The 21,863-nt window shown below is 36.7% G+C and overlaps 1 protein-coding gene across 8 annotated transcripts in view; it reads left to right on the top strand.

Annotated features, from left to right (window-relative positions):
- Positions 1 to 63: 63 nt before the first annotated feature.
- Positions 64 to 21,863, top strand: part of HEATR5A (HEAT repeat containing 5A) — a 67,788-nt gene continuing 45,988 nt past the window's right edge. For 4 of the 8 annotated variants that reach the window (XM_054826646.1, XM_054826643.1, XM_054826645.1 and 1 more), the window contains exons 1-8: positions 65 to 199; positions 9,712 to 9,795; positions 11,290 to 11,553; positions 12,590 to 12,801; positions 17,385 to 17,493; positions 18,026 to 18,175; positions 18,430 to 18,601; positions 20,583 to 20,743. In XM_054826646.1, coding sequence (XP_054682621.1) covers positions 11,428 to 11,553; positions 12,590 to 12,801; positions 17,385 to 17,493; positions 18,026 to 18,175; positions 18,430 to 18,601; positions 20,583 to 20,743 — 930 coding nt within the window. In that variant the 5' untranslated portion in view covers positions 65 to 199; positions 9,712 to 9,795; positions 11,290 to 11,427. Of the gene's footprint in view, positions 200 to 9,711; positions 9,796 to 10,202; positions 10,290 to 11,289; positions 11,554 to 12,589; positions 12,802 to 17,384; positions 17,494 to 18,025; positions 18,176 to 18,429; positions 18,602 to 20,582; positions 20,744 to 21,863 lie in introns of those variants that run through there. The other 4 variants (XM_054826641.1, XR_008577277.1, XM_054826647.1 and 1 more) reach the window with 4 other exon arrangements.

Here is a 21,863-nt window from a genome sequence, read left to right as displayed (position 1 = left end):
TCCTCCCTCCCCGCCCTCCCCCGCCGGCGGGCGGCAGCGGCGGCTGCCCGGGCGCAGGCCCCCGCCGCCCCCCCCGCGCCGGAGGAAGACGGGCGGGCGGACGGCCAGACGGAGCCGAGCCCCGCAGCGCCGCCGCCGCCCCAAAGAGCGGCGCGGGAGCCTTGCGGCGGGCCGAGCCGAGCCGTGCCGCGCCGGCCAGGTACCGCAGGCGGGCGGGGAGGGGCGGAGGGCGCCGGTCCTGCACCGCCAGCCGCCGGGGCAGGCGGGGAGCGGCCGTCCCAGAGGGCGAGGGAAGGGGCGCGGGGAGCCTCGGCGGCCGCCTGGGCGAGGGCGCGAAGGCCTGGAGGGGGGCCCGGAGCTGGCGGGGAGGGATGACCCCAAACCAGCGGGAGTGCTAGCCCACCCGCCGGCCGCAGGGGATGCCCCGGCTCGGCGCGGGGTGAGGAGTTGTGTGAAGGCGGGCAGAAGGACCGAGAGGAGCCGGGGAGCTCGCTGAGGGGCTGGGGCTGCTCAGGGCCTGTTCCTGAAAAGTGCTCCATCACCCCCGGAGCCGGGTGGGTGGGTGAGTGAGGCAGAGAAGCCGGATTTAAAGCCGGCGGCCGGGCGGCCCCCGGGCTCCCTCAGCAGAGCCCGTCCCGTCCCCCGGCGTTGCGGGGCAGATCTCCCTCCCGTGAGGGGAGCGGAGAAAGGTCTTGTCGGCGGGGCGAGGTGAGCCTGCCACATGCCGCCTAGATGTCACGGGGCGGGGGGGGAGGAGAGCGGCCGTGCCCCGGGTTTGGGGTAAGCGGGAATGAGGTGCGGGGTGGGCGAGGGTCGGCGTTTGCCTGGTACGGGTCGATACAGATCTAAATACTGCAGGGACGGATTTGGCATTCACTTACAGTGAGTGTGCATGCTTTTAGGAGCTACTTTTATCTTTTTTTTTAATAATTCTTTTTAATTAATAATATTTTGGGGGAAGGGTAGCTGTATTGGAAACTCTAGTATGCAGAAGTGTTATTGCAGGCTTTTGCAGTTTGAATTCCTGGCTGTCCAGTTATGACAATGAGCATACACATTACCATATAACTGGTAAAAACTTTGCACAGGCATGTAAACCCTGTAAAGTTGCATTAGTGTTGACATTTTGGAATAAAGGAAAGAGTAACAGACATTGTAAGTTTAATTAAAATAAGAGTAAAGGTTATTGAGATGTAGGTGGAAGAGTGATGAGAGGAGGAAGGCAGATAAAGTTAAGAGGAATTCAGCTTTGTGCTTCTATAAATGAAATTTGATATTTTTGGAAGTTTGGATTCATTATTTGTAATGTTTCTTTAAGTTTCAGTTTTGATTTAGTAAGATTAATTGCTTATAGTTGTGACCATGAGTTGTACTAAACTTTTATTTTAGTCTCACGTGTCAGAAATATTTTCCCTGTCTTCAGAAATAGTCAAGCTATATTGTATGTTTTGGTGTTTTGCTACATGATATGTAATATTTTCAACTCGTATATGAAGTAACAATTGAGACCCAGAAGATAGATGACTTCTGGTTGTGTGCTGAATGAAGTTTGGGTTTCTTTTCCTTTTCCTGATGGTTTGACACAATGAGGAGGTGGGGGGGAGGGAGGAAGCCAGTTAAATATTACGCGAAGTCTAGTGATATGTTGAAAACTTGTGCTTGATTCTTGAACAGAGGATTGTTTTTATTGGCAGTAAAATATCCAAATTACTGGCTAGTTCATGACGTTGTATCTCAACATGTCAAAAACTTTGTCAATGCAGGATGATCTTCTATTTTAAAATTTAGAACATCCTAATGAGGCAGGAGGTTAGAAACACCTTCTCACTAAAATATTTTCGGATTGTGGGATGTTTGTTCCATTCAGTTTTAGCCTTGCAATTTTTACTGTTTTAAGGAAGCAGAACCTTAAAAAAAGACATGAAATATGTCTACATCTACATTGCAAACAAAAAAAATAATGAAATCTCCATACAGTTAAATTTTCTGAGCTATCTAGAGAATCAACCCTCATGGTAAGGTATGTCATTTATGTATGATTTATGCCTGGATGGTGGTCTCTGATCTACCAAACAAGCCTCCTGCAGAGTCTGCACCTGTGAGGGCTTCTGCTGCTAAATTTCTGTGTTGGTGTATTTCAGTACAGTTGAGGTTTAGTCAGAGTAATAGTTAAGCTAGTACAATGATAGCCATAATGATTTTCAGGAAAAATAAGTATACTTTTCCAGGATATTCAGCAAAAAATTCCTTTGGTTTAATTTAATGCTAAGCTAGGCTGGCTTCAGCATTTACCATAATGGAAATTGGTAACTAAAATCAACTTGCACTTTGGATTATCTATATACATATGTATCACCTACTATAAATCAATTTAACATCTTAATAAATAAGTTAATTCCACGCAACTCCTATCATTGTGACTAAAAAAACATGTCAGTATACTCAGTTTGGCGTATTTTGTCTATATTAGCTGAACAATATAATCTACAATGTTGTCAGGAAAAAAGCCATGTTCAGATATATATTGAAATTATTTTTAGGATTTAGGTGGATGTTTGTACTTCTGTGATTTTTGTGCCCTTGCCTTGCTATCACACCAGCTTTCAAACCTGCAAAGAAGTAAATCCAAAGCATTCTGTGCATTTTTATTCAGATTGAAGTTAGTTATTGCCTTTTGAAGTTTAGTTAGTCAAAGTTGGGTGGTGGGTTTTTTTTTTGGGGGGGGGGAGATTCTTTTAAACTCACTTTGTCAGAATCAGAGTTCCAGATATGATACTGTTTTTTCTAACTATTGGAAGCATTGGTTAATTATTTATATGCAGTTTGCCAGGTTGCCTGTAAATAATGTTCTGAGGTCGCTGTAATGGAGCCAAGTTTATCTTTTGACTTAAAATTTTTGGAAATGGACCTAACTAATACTGAAGAGTTGTGGGTGCTAAGGGGAACAGAGCATGCCAGTAGAGCCCACTGTGGAGCTCAGGAAATGGCTGGTTTATATTTCTCAATAACTGAATGTAGCTGTTTCTTGGTTTCCTGGAGTAGTAGTTCTCATGTGGAGATGAAGATTAAAGTGATGATAAGAAACATGAAAGCAAAGTATATGTACTTTTTAACATGATGAATGCATGTCTTCCAAAATCTGAGTTTTTAAAAATGTCTTGAATGCTTTGCATTGCTAAAACAGCTATTGCCTTTCCAGGCACCTTTTTTTCAGGGTATTTTTTGTCTATTTATGTCAAGCTTTGTCCTCAAAACTTCACAGAAATCATTTGGCATTCCTAGAAGACATTGTCTTGTCAGTTCTTTCACACTTCAGCAAATGTATATTGTGTTGTAGTTCTTATCAATGTCACCATTATGTATGAGGGTTGTGGGTGGTCACGTTCTTTGTGTGAATATTTTTAAAACCAGCAAGCCCAGAACAAGGATTCTGATGGATTTCACTTAGGTGTTTGTTGCCTTCAAGTTTAGTTGCTTTTTCAGATACAGGGTGATTCTTCTGAAACTTAGAAATCAATAACATTTGATAAGCATTTTGCTAGGAAAACCAGTCATCGGGAACTGTTCCTGTGGGAGTAAACAAGTACTTTGAGCATCATTGTCCACAAAAGATCGAAATACAGCCCTTTTGTTTTGCAATACCGATGAAGGTAGCTGAGAAACCAACAAGAATTCTGTTTGGGCTGCGCGATATTTGTTCTTTAGCACAGCATGAAATGCTATGTGAGCATGGCAAGACCTACATGGAAGGTGCAATATATGAAGATGCACTTGGATTGCATCTTTAACAAGTACCTGCGTAAATGCTACCAAATTTTTGGTGGTAGAATAGATGCGTAGTTTTCCTGGGGCAAATTGCTTTCATCCAGAACACTGTTAAGCAGAGAGCCTGAAAGAAAGGGGTCTTCGTTCAACATCTGTGATTTCAGAATCATGTTTCTAAGCTGGATAATTGCATACAAAAATATAATGTAAGTGGAAGTTGTCCCCATCTGAAATCTTGACTAGTAATTAGAGGAAATGGATGGTTGTGTAATAATCTGCTATATTTTGTTGCTCTTAGTCAAACAGATTCTTTTGGGATAAGCGTGTGATGGAAGTACATATGTATTTTTATTTAAAAAGGAAGATAGCTTGATTTGTGAGTGGAATTGAATCCCTTCATAACACAGAATATGCAATAAAACATGAGAACTCAACTGTGAGATTTACTATCTGGTGCGTTTTTCACATGCTAGTGCACTTAAAATCTGGTGTTAAGAGTTACAGTTCTGCTTGATTTCAAAGTCTTCAAATCTCGGACCTTCTCTTCCATGGCCTGGTATTCTTTCTCCAGGTGCTCTGGTTTGTGGTCTTATGATGACTTTCTCTTGTGACCTGTTGCTGCAAACTGCTGTCAAACATCTTCTCCATGCTTGGCTTCAAATTTCCCCACTGCTGAGCAATATAACATAACATGGCAAAATACCTGGCATTTTTATGGCAGTATATTAATTTTGGATGAAAAGCAATCAAATCTATTTGATGCCAAGGAGCAATTTGGTCCAAATTGATGAGACCAACCACTAATAAATTTAAGCGTGTGTGTATGCATTGAAAGACTGGGCTCTGGTTTCATAACCTCTTCGTACTCCTCATCAAGGGTTTAATCAATTCAACATACCAATGCTACTGCTAAGGAAACAGTCAGTCTTCAGGGGAGTTAAAAAAAGAGAAAGAAAGAGAAAGTTTTTTCTTTTTTTTTTTTCCTCCCTGCCTTGGTGCTGAAATGCCCTAAATTTTCTTCTGTGTTTTCTTTGAAACTACATGGAAGAAAGCAATGAAAGGGCACATAAAAATCTCAGCTTTTTTTCAGTTGAATGAGAGGCCAAGAGTGATTAGCACTGCCGAACATAAAATGTCTACAGAGGAGTCAATGTTGTGTCTGGACCAGCACTTAACCTGCCATTGCTTCGCGTGGCTCTGCAGAGTGAAAAATTTAAGGATTCTGTACATAAAGGAAAGGCACAAGTTGGCTGAATGCTGAGGATCCTGCCACACAAAGGATACTGGAGTACTGATGTACTTAGGCTGACACTTATTTAGCTTTGCCTTCTCTTACTGAAGATTTTGAGGCAGCCTTTGCCTCAGTGTGTTAGTTGGTAATAGATTGTGGAAGTCAATAAGTAAACAAAGGTTTCCCTGTCTTTTGAGTAATAATAAATACCTTTCTCCAGCTGTTGAATATTCCCACTTAAATATATTTCCAGTGTCTAAACTCCCAGCTCATCCAAGCTGGAATTTTAGTTCTTTTTTATTTCTTATCAAATTATTAAGATTCTATCATTGTAGTTTATTTAAGTTACATTATTTCTATGTGTGCTATAAATTCTAGCTAGATTACAGCTGAAGATAACTCAGTCCTCCGTTCCCTGGGCAATCAGGTCTCTGTTGGAACTTACTGGGAGTTTGATTGTGCACTTTTTGCCTTCTCCCCACCTTCGTGCCTCCTTATGTTTGCCTACTAGCATAAACAACACACTCTAACTATTGGATTTTGGTCTATGTTTCATTCATCAGTAGCTGAATTTGGCTGGTGTTTTAAGGTGGGTTTTTGGCCTAGGTGGCAAAAAGAGCATCATACTCAGTTTCTCTCGTCAGAAGTAAGCCCGAGGGAGCTGGGCGGGAGTTTTGTTTATGGTTGGGAGACACTCTGAGCAGGTATGTGCAAGGGCTTAACATAGGCTTGAGCATCGATCCTCTTGCCACGCAGTCAGCTCAGATGCATGGGTAACGATCATTCCATTAAACTTTTAAAACAGTGCTGCAGGAGTAACATTGATCTGAACTGTTAATGACAGAACTCAACATGTCAGGCTGGAAGGCTTTCTCTTAAATGTATTGGTTCACTTGTTAGATGATGATAAATCTTGCTTTATGAGGAAAAACCCATGAATTTGAAGTCAGTTAAAATACCACTGCGATGCAGCAAAGGACAACTTGAAGCTAATGAACATGCTTCAGCTCTGGTTTTCAGCAGTGCGATGGTTATGACAGTGATCGTATAGTCAGCCCAATGGCAGCTTTTATTAAAACACTGGTAATTATTACTGGTCATTTTTCAATCTTACTCATTACTATTACTCATTTTTTACTATTACTCATTACTGGCAATGAGTAACAGTGATCATTTCTTAAAAGAATAATGTCCTTTTTACATCTCTGCTGGACTAGTCTTTGGTACAAAGTTGAATCCACAGTTTTATTCTCTTTATGCTTTATATCAGATTTAATGCAAAATTATTTTAATACTTCTGAAATTAGCAAAATATAAACAATTATTATTAAGATAAGTTAAACAGCACTTTATTTTCTTCATTGTTTGGTAGACGTGAAGGACCTAGATCCTCATCTAGATTGTACACTAGATCCTCATCTGAGTATCATGCTGAGAGGTGAGGTTGATCTGATTTCTGTTTGAGCAGCATTCGTTCCTAGCAAAGAGAGACAAACTGCTGGGACAACAAGAGATCAAATGTGAGAAATCTTAAAAGCACATACATTTGTAAGTACATACTTGATCTGTGTGGTGGTTTCTATTACTTGTGCTGATCTTCCTTGAGATGATGAGTCATAATTTAAAGGCTTATTTTTTTTTAGTGAGAGATCAGTTAGGAGTCTGGGTTTTTTGTCTTAGACTTCTATGTGAACAAAATACAACAGTCTATGGACTCCTTTCCTCAGCTTTTAGATTAGCTATCTCAGAACAAACTTGCCACACATAATAGATCTATTTGGTTTTTTGGCTCTGTTATAACTTTGTCTAAGTGATCTAATGGTTCTCATATTTTAAAGGCAGTTGCTAAAGGCAGCTATTGAGATTCATCTTACCCTGGTTCAGTCACTTTTTTTTTTCCCCACTCTTTTTTTTTTCCTCTTTTTTTCCCCCTCTTCTTTTAAAGAAGACTACAAGTCCCTTTTTTCTCTTTGTGGTTTGCCAGGAACTTTAGAAACTCAATTGCTATTGCCTTTTAATGCTTGATTCACCCTATATTCCTTTCAATTTACAGGGCAGCATTCCATCTAGTGCTTGTTCTAAGAGCTTTTCTGAGCTCTTTTCTGATCAGTCTTGAACAATCCTGCTTGCCAAATTGGCAGTCGGCAAATGAAAAATTTTTCATCAGTAATAAGTAGGAACCGCTTCTGTCTTGTCCAGTAAATCTTTGTGACAGTTTTGTAGTGTAGTATAAATGTAAAATAAACTTACCTCATAGGAAAAAGGAATTTTTTTGATTGATCTGCTCTCATAGCACTGATGGGAAAGTAAATCTTGTAATTACTTCAGTTATCTAAAGACGAAACCAAAAGGATGGTGCATCATGCTAGCTAGAAAAATCAGATATTTTTTTTTTATCAGCCATGTGTGCCATTTCATTTTTGTTGATGGCATAGTATGGGTTTTGTTCAGTGAAATTTCACATTTATTTTTCCATATTTCTTTTTCATATTGAGAAGGATCAAAATGGTAACACCAAGGGAAAGGGACTTCCAAATAATTCAACATTTTTAAACACGAGTTTCATGTACATAAAGATGTGTCTTTACATGCTTAGCTTGTACTTGCATTGATTTATTAGTGTGTGAGGATGCTCAAGAAACTGTAATACCAGCAATGGCTAGTGTAACATTCGGTCTTTCCCACCACAGGGCTATGCCATGCCTCTAATTAGAGCAGAGTTGCACCCATGTCTGGACAGTATGTGTTTAGATCGATGTTTCCTTCTGCACTTAGAAATTGCCTATTAATATCTTGTATGCATAACAAGGACAAATTTAATATTAATCAAACCCAGCTTGTCCCCTCATTCTGTGCTTATATTCTGTTTTGCATAGCCGTGTAAGTACCGTGCCTTTTGTGGTGTTTTCCAGTCTGACTGCAAAACCAATATGCTGCACTAAAAACTTGATTCCCTACGTTCTTGCCTTTCTTCTCACAAGTTTGTATGCCTGCGCCCCTTTTTTATTATTTCTGAAGCTTCACAAGTATCTCTGGTGTGTAGGCTTACAACTTATTAGGTCTCAGTAGGTGTTTGGGGTAATTATTTTTTTTGATAGGACAGAGAGTATACTGTTTTGATGGAGCTTTGTGGAACCAAAGTTTGCTTGTTGGCCAGCACTGGAAAGATCAGGTCTGTGATTTTTTTGGTAGGTGGTTAGTTCTCAGTTTCTACAAAACTAAATCTTGCATAATGAACAATCAGCCTGTGTAATTGAGAACTGATAGTCTTTCCTCTGAGAAATGCTAGCGTTTCTAGCCATGTTAGCAGGTGTTCATTATAAAGATCAGCAACCACACCATAACATTTTTCTTTTTTAATTTAGACTATGGAAGTCCTTAAAAAAATATTTCCAGTTGATTTTTGCCAATATGTGCTTATACAGTAGAAGTGTTACATATAGAAACATTACAATAATAACTTCAGTGGAACAACACAAACTTTCATCTTTGACTGCCATTGACAGAAAATTGTATGTCAGCAGTGTGAATTATGGGCAGGATAGTTGACGAAATGTAGACTTGCCCAGGTTGGAAGGGGCACTAGGAGGTCTTTTTGTCCAACTTTTTGCTCAAAGAAGGAGTTAGGATTTTGTCCAGTCTAGGCTTAGAAACCCCTAAGGGTATTCTGCAGCCTCTCAGTGTCTGTCCCAGTGGCTGATAACCCTTACAGTGAAAATCTTCTTTTCTTCTATTCAATTGGAACCTTCCCCATTTCAGTTTATGATACTTCTGGTACTTATGATATTATTCCCTCCCATACACTTAAGTAAAGAACCTGTTTTCATCATCTTGGTAATCTTCCCTTGTGAAGGCTGCTGTTACGTTCCCCTGAGCCTTCTCTTCACCAGGCTGAACCCTGGTTCCCCAGCCTGAAAGAAGTTTAGCTTACTTTGAAATCTGTGTGTACTTTTAATTTGTTCTCAACATCATTCTTTTAAAGGCTGGTTGAAAACAGATTACTTTTAAAATAGCATGCAACCTGTATTGCATGTCCTGCCAGAGTAAGTTCAAGTTGAATGAGGTTTAAAAGGAAATGTTTTTGTCTGTTGATTCTAACATTAAAATTCTATCTGGGAGCTAGGAGAATGTATTGATAATCCTCATGTCTTTTTGTATCCATAGTATCGTACATGAATATTTCAGAACAGTTGAGTCACCTTTGCCAGCTCTGCTGGTTGTTGATTTAGACATGAATGCTCTTGTATTGTTTATGACTTAATGATAAGGACATGGTCATTCATGATAGTATTCCAGATTAATATAAAAAATATTTTCTACCTATGTTTTTTTAGATATATTAATGTAGGTCTGGTGAAGGCACTGAAAACTTCTTTCTAGAAAATAATTACGGTATTATCCTGTCTGAGCTTACTTTGTTGTTGTTGTTTTACAATTAATCTGAGTTAACAAAACAGAAATAAGAAAGGTGGTTTCAGTAGGGAGATGAATCACACTATATGGTGAATATGATGGGTCTGCCCAATTCAAATGCAACATATAAACAGCTAATAATATTTATGGAGCTCTAGTTCAGCGCCTTTTGGTGAGCTATTAGCTAATAAAAATCATCAGTATGCAAGGCTTTGGAATTCTTGGGGTTTTTTTTTGTAGAACAGACATTTGTATTTCCTGTGCTTTTAAAAAGTTGATTTTTGCGTTAACTCTTTTTCTAGAAAATCGAGCTCTTTACATCCTTTATCCAAGGACCTGGAGCAGCAGAGAGACAGTTTCTACAATGAGGAGAAATTATCTGCTAGGTAAGTTAAGTGCCAACATGTGACAGCAACTTGTGATCTTTTCAGTTGGGAAAAACATCTATGAGTCGTAATCCTTAGCTCCATATGCAAGTTGAGTCAGTTGCTGTGGTAGTAGGGGATTTAGATATACTAGACATTGGAACAGGCCTTGGGTGAGGTAAAAAGGAGGGCTTGTGACCTGTACATGTAATTTCCATGCTAAGCAGTGATGAAACTCTATGCAAATGTTCAATGAAATACTTAATTCTACTTTTTTTATATGTTTCAAAAAATGTGACAATAGAGTTAAGTTCTGTGAGCGTTCTAGGAGTGAGATAACTGGTAAATAGTGAACATCTATGCACCTAGGCAGACTAAATATATATAGGCATACTTAGGTATGTATATCTCTGGTTGTCATTTTACAGTGTGGTGCCTTGTCAAGCTCCCTGATATTTCAGGTAAATTTGAAGTGAGAGTTCATCACAGTAAATTAGATGTGACTAATTTCCTCTGTGAGTAAATTTTACATAAAAAATGTGTAGAAAGTAGTAAAGCTAACCTTCTGCTGTGCATTTGATGACAACTGAAGTACTGAATTATTTACTGTTGCTTTGTATTGCCCATTTACTGTTTGATGGATCATTTTACACTGTAATATTGTTAACTGCGTAGAAAAAAAATGTGTGTTCAGCAGTCTCAGGGACCTCTGGAAAGAATAATTTTACCAGAATCTTCTTGGCTATTTTTGTTTTCAAAGCCTACAGAATATTATATTTTGTAGCTTATTTTTGACATTTAAATAGTGTGAAAAAAGTTATCCTTAGAAGTATTTTTCATCTTGGTTTGCTTCTAGTTGTGCCTATTCACAATGTGGAAATTCCCAAAATAGTCCAAGAGACATAAGTAAAATATAACTTCTTTTGAACTTTGAGTTTTTGAAACATTCTTTTTTCACGTGTGGGGTTTTTTTTTTTTTTTTTTTGAAAAAAAGACAGCATTAGAGGTTTTTTCAGCAATGGAGTTCTATTTTTTCTTTATGCCTTGCTTGGCGCTGAGAATCCATAAAGTATTTGAATAAGATGCTAGTATTTCTATTTGTGAATATAATTAACAGAAGTTTGCTAGGTGTAGGTTACTGCTATTGCTACACTTAATTCTAGATTGCAAAAGTCGTTATGTTTGGGGCCAGATGATCATTACTTTCAGGTATACATGTGATCAAGTACTAGTAAACCTCACTTCATGCAAAAACAATTTGGAGAAAAAATAGTATCTCAGTGAGAACCCCTCTGATTTTTCTGAAGTATATTCAATTCTTATGTTACATCAATACCATTATCTCATTTCGAAAACCATTAAGTATTACTAAAGCCATCTAAATAAAACTATTGTAATCTTTTTCTTTTTTTTTATTAATTTTAAGTTTTCCTTTGAAAGTTTAGTTTTAATAAGCCAAGCATAAATATAATATGATTGCTGTCTAACTAGCATTTTTTTTCTTTTTCGGTTTAGGTGTTTAAACTTCTGATTCAGTCACCACATATTAATGGGGAAGAAAATCTGATTGATTAACACAATTCTGGCAGTTCGTTGTTTTGTTTTCTTTTATTCCACGGTGTTTGAGGAGAAATTTGAGGAAAATTTCAAGGAATGGAGTTAGCTCATAGTTTGCTACTTAATGAAGAAGCATATAACCAGCTTGGTGAATTTCAAAAAGCAGAGTTCATTTTTGAATGGTTACAGTTTTTGGAAAAACTTTTACCAGTGACTAGCAAAGTAAGTATAATGAGACTTGAGAAGAAAAGCCCATTATAGAGCTATTTATCTCTGTCTTTTTTGTTATTTTGTTGAGAAGCAAAGAGCGGTATTCAATTTCATTTGCTTCATGCCTTTTATGTACATGCAATGAAAATATGCTCAGTGTTTGCAGTAACTTTCTGAATGTTACAAGTCTTTGGTCACAGCCTTTCATTGACAGAGCTGCTTGTCCAATGAAAGGAATTTGAGAAATAAGCATTAAGTGATTTTTTTAATCTCAGATTATTACTATAAGATTTTGCAAGCCCATGATGAAGAGTGGTAGTCATGCTTCCACCTAGCATGGCACAATTATTTGGTAGTTCTCTAGCAAGCAAGAATGTAATGTCTTTCTCTTTTTTTATTTTCCTAGTCATGTTTCCAGTCAATTGTCCAACTTTTTGGTTCACTGTTTAGTGTATATTAAGTAGCATATGTAGATATTTAACAGTAAACCCACCTCAATAATGCTGATTAAGTGTTATGTTATTTGCATTAAAATATGTAAATGAAATACAGTGCCAGGATCTTATTTTTTTTTGTAAAGAACATTTGAGATAAGACTAAAATAGATTATTATTTTAAGGGACATTCTTTCCTTTCTAATGCTCAACTTCTTGAAACTCTGCTGAAGTTCTTCTTTGCTGCTTGAATTACTATATTTCTACGAATAGTTTTATTTTAAAACAGACATAAAAGAAGCAAGAAATGGCAATTTTGTTTTAGCATGATATAACTATTCAAGTGCCATAGGAAAAATACTTCTGAAATGCTACTAGGAAGAATTTTGCTCTGAAAAATGTGATTTTTTTTTTTTTTTTTAAATAAGAATAAAATAGTCACATATTTGAGGTGGCTTTTCTTTTAAAGTAGAAAGGTGCAATAAAATGTTCATTTTTAATTAAGAATGTCAGAGTATCAGAATGGTAATAATGAAAAGTAAAGAAAAATTAGCATCAATTATCTTTAACTAACTTTTAATTGAAATTTAACTGGTTACTGATTTTATTTCCAGGCTGATATAAGGGAAAACCAGAAGAAACTGGTTGAACAATTGACTTCTTTATTAAACAATTCACCAGGACCTCCTACCAGACGGCTTGTTGCCAAGAATTTAGCTGTACTTTATAGCACTGGAGACACTTTTTCTGTTTACCAAACAATTGACAAATGCAATGAACTCATTCGGAGTAAGGATGATTCACCAAGTTATCTGCCTACGAAACTGTAAGTATTTTTTTACCCCCAAACTTCAAATCCAGCAATAACAAGAGAGATAGATTTACATGGTGAGAAGCTAACATAGGAGAGGGTATGCTCCCTCATTTCTACCCATTGCCCAGTAGAAGCTTTGTACCATATGACACCCAGAATTTGGGAGCCTCCCTGATTAGTATCGCTATTGTGGCTGTATCCAGCTGTAAAAATAATTTTTTCTTTGGTATTACATCTCTAAAATTTTTAGACTTGAGTATTACGAAGAGAAACTGAATTCATCTGAAACCCGAAAGCAAATTCAAATTACTTCCTTCCCTCTAGGTATTATAACAATTTTATTTTAATCATTTAATATATGCTGCCTTCAGGGCAGAATTATGAGTGGTTAAGTATTTGTGTAGCAGTTTATATATTACTTTCTGTGTCTTTACTGGAAAGTTTTGAGTAAGAAGTTCAGCTGCATGTTGGGGAAAAAAAAAAAATCAGGTCAGTACTTTACCACATAAATTGCCCTTGAAAGTTTAATAAGCTTAAAATATATTTTTCTTCCTTATTTAAAAGTTTCTTGCTATGATTCACATAAATATAACATAAAATCAATCATATTAAAGTGCTTTAAAATCACATTACTTTTGCAGCATTTAATGCAGAGGCAATTTGGTGGCTGATAGGAGTCAGCGTAGGTTGCATATGTTACAACAAAATTTGACTGACCTAGCTAGCTAGTATTTACTGGATCCACTGGAAAGAAATGTCTTGAGTGATTTGAAAGCTAAGCTAAAGAAATTTATTTGGGAATATAGGAATGCTGTACTTGTTGCTGTCATTCAGAATTATAATGACCATAGTATGCTTTAAGGTAATAGGGTAAACTGAGGCTGGTTTATGCTTTATGGTTTTGTTCAGTGAGTGGACAAAACCAGCTTGCAATACATATTGCCGTATTGAAGAAACCATGCTTTACAGCAAGTCAAACAAATGCTGCTTGTTACAGAAAAGGTAAAGAAAACTTTTCATAAGCAACTTATTTAACATTAGTAAAAGAAAAAAAAATTACTTGACATGATGCATCTGAGTTCACTACCACAGGATAGACAATAAAACAAAGAATGTGTTTGTATTAGATATTGTATGTGTGCAGCAGAAACCAGAAGGATAGAAGACACTTGGTGCTCTCCAGCCAGACAATTGAAAAGCAGGCCAGAGAGAATACCAGCAATTGACAACAGAGTTACGAGGGGGCGGGTGTTTGAAAAACAGGAAGGTAATACACTGCTGAGTAGAGCAGCAAAACAGAGAAGTACAAGTCCAGGTGCAGAACACAGTTATTGAGTACATTTCTTATTCCAGCTGGGAAAATGGATATAGTTAGTTAGCAACATCTGAAATGTTTGTAACTAAATGCCTAAAGCCTAGCCAATAGAACAGAGAAACGTGAACTGTTATTGCAGGATGTGAAACCAAATTTTAAGGTGCAGCAGTGTTATGAATAACCTTAATTCCTCAATTAATGCACATCTTTCGCTGTAGTGAAGACAATTAAAGATATAGTAAAACATCGTTGTGCATTAATGATACAGTATAGAAAGCAGAGCAGAATCTGTCTTCCTCCTTTGCTTCACATGCTAATCCTGTTTTTGACAACACAAGTGAAAACAGAGTTTTGCAAGGAGTCAGTTGCATTTTCCAATAGCATCATATTTTTTTTGTTTCCCTCTTGTTCCAACTGACCTCTTGTGCAGTCTTTTGAGTTAAGCATATGTTTGCTCTAAAGGGTCTTAGCCCTGCAAAGTAAATTACTGCTATACTACTGGTTCCTTAACAGTGAGATGCATTAACATTATAGGTGAGTTATAGTATGGGACAGAGCTCTGGAGGTCTTCCTTGCTTCGGCTGCAAGATGCTGCACTGGAGGAAGTGGGATGATGGAGTTCATTGGCAATAAGGCAGAAATGGCAAAGACAAACAGAAAAGGCAGATATCCAGACTCAGAAGGCAGGGAAGTAGCTGGGGGAGAAAGAGAGAGGTGGCAGTGTTCAGAATCCTGCTGGGTATGTAAGCAGTAGTGAGGAGAGGAAATGAAGTGGAGAAAGATGTAGCAGTAAAATATGGTTTACTTCAAAAAAAGATTTGGAAAAGGGATTTCTTATAGTACTGACACTGAGACAACGGGCTGCAGAAAAATAATTGGAACTACAGAACTCTTTATTGAGTAAAATCTTTCATCTTGGGCTGCAAGTACATGAGATACTTGGTGTTCAGTGAAGAGAGACTGCTTTTTTTCTTTTTTTTTTTTAAGTCTTGATTAAAGTCTTGTCTTTGTTTGCCATCTGTGCTTATTTAGCATATGTGTCCATGTTTTCTGGTAGCAATACTTTGCCATCATTGTTCACAATATATTGATTCACCTGGAAACTCCTTTAAATACGGTTTCCAGTGAATTGTTCTCTTATCTCATAAATTATCATTTTTATACCTTCATATAGGTGGAAGATCGAAAAGTTCTAGGCAAGTACTTTAAAAAGAACCTTAAGTAGGTGCTTACCTCATACTAAAATTGAGTGTGATGTGAATGCTGTATCAGATCAGATAAACAGATCACGTAGTATGAATACATCTTATTACTTTACTTTAACTTACCAAGTTTTTAAAGTATCCACTTGGGCTGTTTTTAAACCATAAGCGTTTTAAAGCATTTGGCTAGTCAGCAAAACTTCATAGCTGATCTCAGTGCTATTTTACCACGTTTAAGTATCTTAGTTCTGCATTTTTGTTGGGACCTCTCAAAGTACAATTGTTAAGGCAAAATTTGAGAGAAAACAACTTAATTGTATCTTACATAGAGACTTGTGTATCAAAATGGAGGTGTGCCGCCCGGGAGGAAAAAAACCACAGGCAGAGAGGCTTTTCCCTGCAAAACTTAACTGGATTCCTTGGAAACTTCTGGCTGTTGCTTGTGATTTGACAGATAAGGTGTCTCAATAGTTAATATAGTTTGGACTTAGTGAAGAAACATTTGTGAGAAAAAAAAAAAAGGCAACTAGAGTCATGATACAATCCTAGAAAACAGTCAGAAGAGCTTGCTAAGTCCTGTGCTTTGAACTTTTATAGAAACGTAAATATTGATGTACAGAAGTAGCTAGATTCTCATCTTTAGTTGACTAGGTGTTATCAACAAATATTGTCACTTTGCTAGAAATCACTGTTCAACACTGATTGACTCCTTCATACAACACTTAAGCACAAGGCAGTACAGCCAACCATGTAAGAGTGTTTGTGGGTTATACTATGATGTAATAAGGTAGTTTGAGTTTGGGTTTTTTTCATATATGTTTGTTAAATATTCCCTCTTTGGATTATGATGTGAAATATACATTATTTAGTCTTGAAGCTAATTAAAGAGAGTATCTGTGACCATCAGATGATCAATTTAGTAGTAAGGTGGTGCAATTGTAATTGTATGCCCAGCCACACCGTGAACAAAATTAAAATCTAAACTGTTGGTGTGTACTGAGTTGGATAAAAGCAATAATGAAAAATGTCACTTCAACGCCTAGGATTTTGGTATGATAAGATATAAAGAATATCAGGGTTTTTTCTTACTGTGCTTTGTCATTTAGGGAATTACTGTTAATATTAAATGCGTTTTTCTAATTAACAATGTGTTCAGTATGATATTTTAAAATTCTTTATGTGTAACTTGAATTCAGTTGGGGAATAAGTAAAATGTTTTCTTGAAGGAGGTGCTGAGAAGTGTCACTGCATATTTAACTAGGTCTGGCAAAAGATCTGAAAGCTGGTTAAAGATATAGTTTAGTTTTTCCTTGTATTCATCAAATTAATTGGTTTAGTTTTAGATCTGTCAATACAAAAGCAAAGTGTTTCCCTAATTAATTATTCAAAGGAAAACAGTCTGTAATTAAGAAACTCTTTATTTCTTTTTTTTTTCTTAATATTTAGCAATTTTTGCTTTTGCTGAAGGAGATAACACTGAGCACACAGACTCCAGTTGTCAGGTATTTCACCTGGAAACTACATTCAGAATCTGTGTGCCATGAAAACAACATGGGCTAACACTTTTATTTCCTTCAAGGTGTTTCCTTATTCTGTATTGTTACACATAAATGCCAGAATTTTAATTACGAGACCATTTGCAGTCTACTGTTGACCATCGAGTTGTAAATAAACTTGTGCCTGGCTACTTCTAGCAGCATCTGCCGTAGCGCAGTGCCGCAGACTGCAGGTGCAGGGCATGCTTAGTTAGAAATTAACGTTAAGGTTTAATGGTAGATATGAAAATTGTATTCCTATTGTAAAATTTACTGGAAGATTGTATTACCTGAATTCTTGTATTATCCAAGTTATTTTCCCAACCTTTGTATCCACATTTCTCCTAGAGCTTGAGTATGTGCCACATACAGACCTTTTTTTTTTTTTTCTTTTTTTTTTTCCTTTTGATAATCCACTTACATTTTTGGGACATTCTATTTAGTTATTTTGTTGTTTGCCCATTGATTACGTTAGTCGTCTTAATCCCTTTCATCTATTACTGCATCCATTTTCACGCGTCTTTGGATTTGCTTTTGTTTTAGTGCTGCGGTGGTATGCTTGGGCTATTTATACAAAAAATTGGGAAGAATTTTGGGAAACAGTTTTACTGACACCGTTGGGAATGTGCTTAAAGCAATGAAGAATGCAGAGGTATTGGAACAGCATGTTTAAAAAATGATTGGAAAAATAATAGGATGTTTACTGTTGGTAGCTGGACCAATGAATAGGAGAACGTGCATGATACCAAAACATGAAAAATTGTGGGAAGTCATAGGATAAAAATCAATGTCTAAATTCCAAAGAATTACTAGAGCGTTAATGGATTATGGCTATAAAAGAATGGATCATAGCTATTCTCAAGCTAATTTCATAAAAGAACTTGATAAACTAGGAACTCTAATTGCCTTATTAATGAGAACATTTTTGTTCCAGCTTGTACTTCATGTTTTGTGTTTTAAACTGCTAGTGAGTACTTTCCAGTAGAACATAGAATTACTATTTTCACTTGCTTGCTTATAGTGTTATAGAGCAAGTTACCTGCTTTAACTCACTTCCACATAAAAAGATCTCTGAAAGTCTAAAGTACCCAAACTGTTGTTTACCTATTTCAGTAGTCGGCATTTTGTATTTCCGAGGAGCTTAGGGTTACAAAACTTTAACATTTCTCTTTTTCATTTTTCAGTCTCAAGGTCGTTATGAAATCATGCTTAATTTGCAAAATATATTAAATGGTTTAGGAGCTGCTGCTATTCCCTGTCATAGAGATATTTACAAAGCTGCCCGATCATGTTTGACAGATCGATCCATGGCAGTCCGCTGTGCTGCTGCAAAGGTAAAGTGCTCTAATAGCTGTTATTATTAAGTAAGCTCCCTAAATAAAGTTATGTTGTAATGGATAATGAACACAGCAGTAAATACATTGTTTGGTTATTTTTATTTCTTTGATATTGCCTTGGCAGCAAAAATTCATTTTAGTATGAAGCAACATGCTTATTTTATTAGGGAGAACTCTTGTGTATTATGTAACAAGATTTGTACTGAGTGTTTTTCCGCATTGAAACATTTTTATTTCCCTTTTTTGTCTAGTGTCTTCTTGAACTTCAGAATGAAGCGGTATTTATGTGGAGTACAGACCTGGATAGTGTTGTGACCTTGTGTTTTAAATCCTTTGAAGGTTCCAATTATGATGTACGATTAGCAGTTTCAAAACTTTTAGGCACGGTATTGGCTAGAGCTCTAACATCTAAACAGACAACAGGTACAGTATGTACTTTGTTTGCTGATTCCTCATGTGTTAAAAAAAAAAAAAAATTAAAAATAAAATCTGTCAGATGATCAGAAACTCTCAAGTTCTGTTGAAGCCCAAAGTAAAATTACAATGTAAGCTTCGTCTGCTGTTCGTATCTCTGGTTTGGTCTTTTTTGTAACATTTTTCTTGTGAAGTGCTGTTGTATTGGTTTTGTTAACCTATATATATATGTATATTTATAAAATAATAAACAAGGAAAAATATTTGGTAAAACCGTTGTTCTCTGTTACAAGATTGTTATTGTATGGAGAAAAAGTAGTAGCTTCAGGAATTGAAAGGAAAGGTTAATTTAAGCAGTGTAGAAAGCACCAAGATTTGAGGGAGTGTCTCTTTGTCAAACAAAGGAGTTAAAACAGCTTCAAAAGCTATCCTTTCCACAATCATCAATATCACATCTGGATTGTCTAGCAGTACAAATGTGATCAGAAGCAGAAATGAGCGAGCAGTTTCGTTCGCTCAACAGACCATGTCACAGTTATTGCTGACAGACAGTACTTGATCTAACTGAAGCATCCTGGCACAGTGAAGATCTCCAATCTTTGGTGTCATTCAGACTGGGTGTTTTTAGTCCAATCTTAGGATCCAAAGTGAAATGCCTAACTGTAATCTAGGCAAAATATAATAGGATGCAGAGTAAGTGTGATTCAGACCATTTGTTCTGCTTTTAATGGCATCAGAGAAGACCTTCAGTGCAATAAGCAGCAAATGACAAAATTACATGCATTTAAGCCCAATTTACTGCCTTTCAAAATTCTTGAAGCTGTGTATTTGCATTGGAGACTCTGAAGTCTTGATTTATGAAGTATTTTTCTAAGAATCTTTTGGAGAGAATTATTGTGTTACAGAAAACAATCAGCACTTACCTTTTCCCAATAAATTAAAAAAAATACTCTGAACTCTTTATAGACTCAGTAGTTTTCTTTAATCTTTGTAAGCAAAGTAGTTGTATTTCTAAAGTGCTAACATAAGGTTATATAAGAAGCTCATCAACTGTTTGGTTGTTTATTTTAGTTATTTTTAGTTAAAAAGAAGTTAAAGATAAATGAGACAGAAGCTAGGTAGGGGCTAGAAGGGGCTGGAGTGGAGAGGTGGAGGGAGCAGTACATAGTCCTGAAATTTCTGCATTATATCTGATAACCTGCTGATATTGGGGCTTTTTAAAAATTTTTTTGGACATGATTATCTCAAATCCTCTCATTCCTTTTCCCATTTCAATAGTTAGAAGTGAATGAAAAAAGCAGTGAAAATATTAGGTCGCTTACTTACTGCGATGACTGCAAATTTTGCACACACATGTTCCAGCACGTATTTTAAATGAACTTTCTATCAAGAAATAAAACAACGGAATAGGAATTAGGGATAAATAATTTTCCTAGAAGATAGTAAACAAATTTTATGATTCTCATTCTTTTGAAGAGCTTATTTAATACTAAGGTGAGATGCTTTTCTTTCTAAGACAACCTGTAGCTATGTGCTTATCTGGCTAAGCATAGCAGAAGGGTAATCCACTCTGTCTGGAGTTTGGAATAGAGGGCTGTGTCTGGCGGTAAGCTGGAATGAGTTAGAGTCAGGGCTTACATGAAGCTTTGGGTGGTAGGAGTAGGCCATACAGACCTTTTTGCAAAGGGAGCTTAGATTAGATGGTAAATACTGAGGGAGGGTAAACGTATGTATAGATACTGGGTGATGGCCTAAACTATTTAAAGATAGCTGAAGCAGAAAAATTTGAGAAATATTGTCTTTTGCTGGAGCACTGAGTCCTAAAATGTCTTAGTTTCTGTTGTGAAATTATGCTCAAACAGTATTTGGATTTGATTGTGCTACTGAATTTGTGCAAATTTTTTCTAAAATGATGATGGTTGAAACTTTTCTTAAAAAATGTAACAAGTTTGAGAGAGCTATTCCTCCTAAGATATACATCTGTTCTTAGCATCTACCAGGCATAACTTCCGCAGAATCTCTTTGGAAGAAGTGATGGAGCTATTGGGAACTGGATTTCTGCGTGGAAGTTGTGGATTTCTGCGAGCCAGTGGCGATATATTGAAAGGGACCAGCTCGGTCAGCAGAGATGTTAGAGTTGGAGTAACCCAGGTTTGGATTATATTATTTATGATTTTCTGAGATTGCTAAATATTCCTATAACTGCTTTGTGCTCTATATATCTCTTATTTCATCCTTTTTTGTATCTGTGACAAAATGTATGTAATTTAAAATAAGGATTTACATCTTGAGTTATGCTAGAAAGAAAAAATACTTCTGATGTTGCTTATTGTTTACCTAATAGTTTGAAATTTTCAGAATTAAATATGTATTACTTGTGAAAGCTTCACGTGATATGAATTTCAAGTAAGAGATATAAATAAGTACATTGCTTAAAATTTTAATTTAAAACTTAATACCTTATGTCTTAAAATGAAAGGGGGAAGTTACAAGAATTCTTTGAACTTGGAATAGTTTCCTTCTATATAGGGACATTCCCCGTCCTATTCTGAAAGAAAGGTTCTGCTTTGAGTAAGTGAGTGAAAAATAAGGAAAACAGAATTTAGTGTGAAAACCCAAATACCTGTTTTCCTATGTTCCAGGAAGCTCAGTTAGAGGATAGAATCTTGTTAACTGAGCAGGACTGAAGTCAGACCATATACCACATGCTGGTAAAAACAGTATCAATTTTTCAGATAATATCAGATTGGCTTCTTCCCATAAGTATTATCTTAAATGGCATTTACATACTAAGACCTAAATATTCAAATGTTAAACCTGTGAATCAAGACTAAAGGTCATGATGAACACTTACATATCAAACAGCTGTGATTATTTTAATATATTATAGTCGCCATAGCTATTTGATACGTCCTCTTTGCCAGTGAGGGAGTCTTTCAGTGCATTTCAACTTCTGCAGTACAAAAAAATCGGTAAATTAGCTTGAATTACTGATAGAAGCTGCCAGACTTTGCACTGAAACAGCTAGAAGATGCTCACAAATTGTCTTCTATGCTCAGATCATGCTGGGTAGAAGCATTAACTTCTGGCAGAGAGACAGAAAAGCTGGGGAACAATAATACCTTGACAGCTATTTGCCTAGAAAATGCATGCCAGACTCCTAGGCTGTTCTATATACATGGTGGTTTTATTAGTTTTCCAGGAATAGATATTTCAGTTCAGTATTTTGACTATTTGTACTGGTTTTTGGAGGTTGTCTCCTTTTTCATGC

This window comes from Grus americana, chromosome 5 (genome assembly GCF_028858705.1).
Source record: "Grus americana isolate bGruAme1 chromosome 5, bGruAme1.mat, whole genome shotgun sequence".
Taxonomy (NCBI): Eukaryota; Metazoa; Chordata; class Aves; order Gruiformes; family Gruidae; genus Grus; species Grus americana.
Note: the sequence above shows the minus strand (reverse complement) of the source record. Positions and strands in the feature narration are given on the sequence as shown.